General features: G+C 26.5%; 1 protein-coding gene across 5 annotated transcripts in view; it reads left to right on the forward strand.

The window, feature by feature from the left end:
- Nucleotides 1-3,783, forward strand: part of LOC102678210 (tubulin polyglutamylase TTLL5) — a 29,946-nt gene extending 26,163 nt beyond the window's left edge. For 2 of the 5 annotated variants that reach the window (XM_006616526.2, XM_006616527.2), the window contains exons 5-15: nucleotides 182-288; nucleotides 556-769; nucleotides 1,004-1,260; nucleotides 1,335-1,534; nucleotides 1,624-1,853; nucleotides 1,928-2,123; nucleotides 2,193-2,358; nucleotides 2,438-2,578; nucleotides 2,664-2,814; nucleotides 2,888-3,054; nucleotides 3,150-3,372. In XM_006616526.2, coding sequence (XP_006616589.1) covers nucleotides 182-288; nucleotides 556-769; nucleotides 1,004-1,260; nucleotides 1,335-1,534; nucleotides 1,624-1,853; nucleotides 1,928-2,123; nucleotides 2,193-2,358; nucleotides 2,438-2,578; nucleotides 2,664-2,814; nucleotides 2,888-3,054; nucleotides 3,150-3,372 — 2,052 coding nt within the window. Of the gene's footprint in view, nucleotides 1-181; nucleotides 289-555; nucleotides 770-1,003; nucleotides 1,261-1,334; nucleotides 1,535-1,623; nucleotides 1,854-1,927; nucleotides 2,124-2,192; nucleotides 2,359-2,437; nucleotides 2,579-2,663; nucleotides 2,815-2,887; nucleotides 3,055-3,149 lie in introns of all 5 variants that reach the window. The other 3 variants (XM_006616525.2, XM_006616524.2, XM_006616523.2) reach the window with 3 other exon arrangements.
- Nucleotides 3,784-6,555: the final 2,772 nt, after the last annotated feature.

A 6,555-nucleotide genomic window follows, 5' to 3' on the forward strand; every position in this document is an offset into this window, starting at 1 on the left:
ATATTAAAAAGTGTCAATGTGACAATGATAGACACATTTTGCTAAACTTATTTCATGCATTGTTTATTAAGCGAAGCTTAATTAATCAGGTTTTATCGCCTGATTAATTTTCTATTGACTATCCTTAAAAGGAAAGAATAAAAATTGAAATATTTATTGATACAAATACTACTTTTTTCAGGTTCCTATGAATGAGATGGATTTTAACATTCTATGGATGGGAAATCATCCAAAACCGGATATTCTACGAAATTTAATGCCTTATCAAAAAGTAAATCATTTTCCAAGGTATGTAAATCATTTTCCAAGATAATAAATATCTTTGGATATTTGCTCAAGGAAATTAACAAATAATTCCAAGAAAATCAAAGTTAATTTTAGAAGATATGAATGAATATATTAAATAGTGAGGAACACAGTGAGGCATGTATTATTTATTTATGCATGTATTATTTATTTATATTTCAAAATAATAGATTGAAAAAAAAATTTAACTGTTCAATTAGTGGAATTAAAAATGAAAGATTTGAAAGATCTATCTTATCCTGTCCTTAGATCGTATGAAATAACGCGCAAGGATCGATTGTACAAGAACATCGAGGCAATGCAACGCAGCAAGGGTTTACGAAATCTGGATTTTATACCCCAGACGTTTCTGCTGCCCAGCGAATCGAGAGAATTACTCACTGCGCATTTCAGGTATCGCGGACCCTGGATTGTCAAACCCAAAGCCAGCTCTCGTGGACGTGGGATTTATATTGTTAATAGTGTGAGCATAATAATTTCTAGGTATGAATATAGATAACGTGGCCTGCACCTGCATGCTTGTTTTTCGTATAACGCCAATATAAACGATCATATTAAAAGCATTATTAACTTTTTTTTTATTAACTTGAAAGAATATAGATCAAAGACATAGAAATTTTGTTTCTGTATTTGCTAAGTATACATATAATTTATGTACAAGTATTGATTTGGAACTATGCATCTTTTGTGTTTGTAGCCTGAAAAGATCCTTACAGATGAATCTGTAATCGTTGCACAATACATAAATAATCCGCTACTCGTCGATGGGCACAAATGTGACTTACGGTTGTATGTAGCCGTCACAAATTACGATCCACTGTTGATCTATCTATATGAAGAAGGCTTAGTGAGATTCGCCACGGTGAAGTACGATGGTGGCAACCAATATATCTGGAATCCCTGCATGCATTTGTGCAATTATAGTATTAACAAATTCCATGTGGATTACGTAAAGTAAGTAAAATTGTTTTTATCACTATACGTCTGAAGATAGATTATTCCATTACTGTAAATTATCTATCTTGTAGGAGCGAAGATCCAGATGCGGAGGATGTAGGTCATAAGTGGACCTTATCCGCATTACTTAGACATTTACGATCAATGGGACAGGACACGGAATTGCTCATGCAACGAATAGAGGATATTATCATAAAGTCGATTCTCGCAACTGCCTCTGGAATTGTCAGTGGTATCAAGCAATTTGTGAAATATCCGGAGGCATGTTTCGGTAATTTTAGATTTATTATTTGTCATTTTTATATTTTGTCAAATATAAAATGATATATATATTTTGATAAATTATATATTTTATTCTAGAATTATTTGGATTTGATATTTTAATTGATGATACGTTGAAACCATGGTTGTTGGAAGTCAATTTAACGCCATCATTAGGTTGTGATTCACCGCTCGATGTTAGATTGAAATCGGCATTAATAGCTGATTTGCTTACTCTGGTTGGAATACCTGCGATTGATCCAATGTTACGACCCCAAAGTACACAACTAAATCGATCCGCAATTACTTCTACTAAAAGAATAGTTAACGTAAGTTCTTTGATGCGAGTTCTTAATTAAATAATGAATCGTGATTAAACATATTAGGATTTTATTATTTTTAGTATAGAAGAGTACATTCAGCTGAAACATTGTCGCAAAGAAAGAAGAATGCGAGCAAAAGCAATATCAATAAATCAGGATTAACAATTGAACAACAACGAATAGTTGCATCTGTAAAAGCCCAATTCGAACGACGAGGAGGATTTGTTCGTATATTTCCTAGTCCAAAATCATGGGAAATGTACGCACAATATTTAGGTAAATATTTAAAGTAATTTTTATCATTGTAAATGATATATTATATTTAATATTATTTTTTATATATAGATCCAACCACTGGAATACCAATAGTTTCGGATCCTTTAGGACCCGGCAGAGTTCCACATCAAATTAATACGAATCATAATTTAATGTTACATGAACAATTATTTCCCGCAGCTAGTCGCACTACTGATTTTATCATTCCCGAAGTTACCTTGGACAGATTGTCTAGGTACTTTTGTAAAAATAATAAGAAATTAAAAAATTCATTTCTTAAATAATAGTATATAAATTGGTACAACTTATTACAGATATGAAAGATATGAGAGAGCATTGGTAAAAGGGCACAAACAAAGTTTAGATCGCGGTCATAGTAAAGAGAATATAGATACGGATAAGCATAAATATAAGAGTCAAGTGGTGCAATCTATGCACGAAGGAAATAAACTTAGGTTGGTTATATGATTATATCAATATTTCCAATCAAATATACTTTACAAAAAACTTTGTATATCACATAATTAACAAAATTTTCAGTCCTGGAGAAGCTAGAAAAGCCTTCGGTTTATATTTAGGACATATTTTGCGAAAAATATCGCAGCCTAATGCGGATCCAGCATGTTGTGATCTTGTGATGAAATTTCTTCAACAATCAGCTAGTAATTTAAGAACACCATTTTTTTTTACGGTAAGTTGTGTTAAATTACATTATTTAGAATTTTATATGTTTTTTTCTTTATTTTTTTTTTTTTTTATTATAGTTACCAAGTAGTAAATTGAGCGAGAAAGATCGGGCTGCAGTTACAGCTAAACAACTCTCAGACTTTTTACATTTATACAATCGAGAAACAGATCTTTATGCGGATACAGTTGACCGTCCACGTACTGTTCCGAATCGACTTTTCCAAAAATTTTTAGCTGCGGCAAAGTAAGTCTCTATTTAATTTTTCTTTCATTTATATTTTATTATTAATAAATAATGACATTTTTAATATGTAATATTATAATTTAACTATTAAATAGTGAGCAAGATCTAGACGATATATTAAGTTTACAAACGAGGCTATACAAATGCGCCCATAGTTTTTTGGGAAGAAGCGGTTTTGCAGGAAGTCTACCTGGTCCTAATTTGTTGGGTTCTTTGCCTCATATTACATCTCGTGTATATTCCAACGCTGCAACTAGTGAACAATGCAAATGTAATCAATCATCAATCACTAGGCCTATAAAAGCTGCACGTACTTAGTTATATAATATGAATATTTGTTATAGATACATTTGCTTGTTAAAAGTACTATGTACGGCTGCTCTAGAACTTCCCAGTACAAGTGGACAATCATCCACGTATACATAATCCTAACGTTTCCCATATTAATATAGCACAGAGAATCATCACAAAACAAATATTTTGGATACGCTTGAAAAGCGCTTTAATATTCGCTTATTTATTATAAGATAGAAGAAAAAAGTTCGTTATATGATATTATTGTAATGAATTACATATATCTTAAGCCTTTTTAAAAAAGTTTTCTTGGTCTCTCTAAACGAGTTCATATTCTTAAATTACAATTTTATCTTAAAATTAATCTTCAACATTAAAGAATCGATGAAGATAGAAGATAGAGAATTATTTTAAAATAAGAATTTTTAAATACTTAAGGATTTAGGTTTTGCAAATTTTATCATATAAAACACGTGGCCAATTAAAAGTGAATCGTTTTAAGATAAAATAGAAATCTTAAAAAATAAATAATTCAATAATAAATTTTAATGAAGATGTCATGTCATCGGCCTAATAGGCGATTAATTTACTTTTTGAAATTGTAGTAAATTTAATGATGAAAAATCTTTTAGAAAAATATATTTGTCATTTCTTCAATTCATATTATTATTTAAGTATGTAATTTTTAATATATATACATATATATATATATAATACATACACACACATATATATACATATATATATATATATGTTTATTTATCAAATCAATAACTAATTTTATATATAGCTAAATTATAAATTTTTTTTATTAAAAATTTAAGTAGAAGTTTAAGTAATTAATTACTATTTTTAATAGTTTTATCAAAAATGTTCCTATTTAAGTTACATTTCTGTCCAATTAAAACCAACATATTTGTTTTTATGAATTTATATTGATGCCTTTTACATCTAGTCAAATTGAAGGCATACATGAAAAAATTTAATATAATTTAATATAATAAGGTTTTTCTTTCTTTTATGATTATTTGTTGTATTATTCTTTTATTAACAATATCATGCGTGTTTGACAATTTCAATTTTTTCATAGAAAACTTAGAGGTAAACATAAGATATAGTAATTAAAAAGGTAAAACATAAAAAGATTCAACGAATTAAAAATTTGCATGTAGTTCATAAAAAAAAGATTTAAGAATTTTTCGAGATCAATTTTTCGAAGTGCAATAAAAAAATTAATAATTAATAAATTCTCATATTAGATTCGTTATAAGATATAAAGCACTTTGTATAATTATAGTAACATATATAATAATGGTTTTGACTTGTGACTCGTATTATCATCTGATAATATATATTAAATTACATATATTCAGTTTAAAAGAAATATGTACCATACTTTGGGGAATGTTTATGTATGATATGATTGGCAGGTACCAATCCATTAGATAAAAAATCGTATAGATCTTATCCATCCATATAATGCCGTCAGTATTTAATACAAGGATTTACAGCTTATTCTTCCAAGAAATGTCATTTATATTATAAAAAGCTTTATAACATTGCACGCGATAAAACAGAAAGAAACATTGTATTTTTCCATTTGCGTTATTAGATTGAAATATGAAATATTGGTATACATGAATTCAACTCATTTGCTGTGATACAATTGCATGTGACAACACAGGAATCAATATCTCTGACTCAATCGCTTTTAATATGTTATAACATGTTATTTCAGTGGGTTGATCTCACATGAAACAAATTTCTTATCATTATCCCTTGCCGAGCACAAAGGAACCTAATATTATTTTTATTATAACATGAAAGAATATTGTTATTGCATAATTATATTCATAGTTGACACATTTTAATCAATTAAGTAATACATTATTAATTATTATTTCAAAATTTAAAGTATCTATTTAAAAAAAATTTTATACAACGAATAGATATAAAAACATGTTTTTAAATACGCATTGATCGTGTTTATTTTATCATAGTTTATCGGAAATTATATTTTTGTTCTATTCATTTTTATTTGTATCATATATTAATTATTTTGTTCGTATAAATTTGCAAAATATTATTTTATATTACTTTGAATATTATATTAAATAATATATTTATCTAAATCGAAGATATTAACCATGCAATAATATTATCTTTTATGTATACATCATTATATTTCATTTCCCAAATTTATTTATTTTATATCATAATAAAATATCTTATATCAGTTTCATGTCCACTATTTGCATCTATCTTAAATATTATAAAATATTGATGTCTCTTGAATCTTAAATCAAGATTATTACACACATATATACTGCCATTATTTTATAAATATATCTTTTCTTTATAATGTAATGTATTTTTTATATTATGAGAAATTTTATTTGAATAGATATATTTTATGTATTCGAAACATGTAAATTGTGTAAAGTAAAAGATGCACAATAGTTTCACTTATTTTTTTAAAATTACTATTAGTTATAATTATTTTATTGAAAAATAATAATGTTCATACCTAAGTTAAATATTTTTTAAGTTCATAAAGCTCTAGCGGTAAGTGTAAAGTTTTAACAAAGAAAGAATTATTGAAATTATATTAAGAAGAAATCAAAAGAAGACATGAAAATTTAGGAAGCTTTTTAATATATTACAAATATATAATTAACGTATTATTATTGTACTTAAATGTTCGTAATCTGTTAAATCAAATGCTTTCTGTATTTATATATTTTGTGATGCGAATTATTTATTATAATAATTTGATTAAAAAATTTTTGAAAAATATAAATATCAATTCGTGCGTAAAATATTTGATGAAAAATTTTTTCTTATCTATCAGCCATAAAATTATGCAGTAAGTTTATTAAAAAAAAAACTTCAAGAATAATTATTTATAAATTATAATTACAAAAGAATGTTGAACAAACAATAGTAAAATCGTAATAATTGAAGAAAAGTGATAAAAATCAGTAAAAATAGTAGATGTATATAAAAAAAGAATTGTTATTACCTCTATATTGTATGTAACACTCCCTTCCTACCTGTGATTTGTAAAATTTACTAGTCAGCTTACTGCATTTATTAATAATAATAATAAATAAAATATTATAAGAAAACACACATACACATTCACACAATCGCTATATATAGTTATTTTATTATAATCATCATAAACATAAAATGGTTACTCGGAAA

The sequence above is a fragment of the Apis dorsata genome, unplaced genomic scaffold, assembly GCF_000469605.1.
Source record: "Apis dorsata unplaced genomic scaffold, Apis dorsata 1.3 scaffold_265, whole genome shotgun sequence".
Taxonomy (NCBI): domain Eukaryota; kingdom Metazoa; phylum Arthropoda; class Insecta; order Hymenoptera; family Apidae; genus Apis; species Apis dorsata.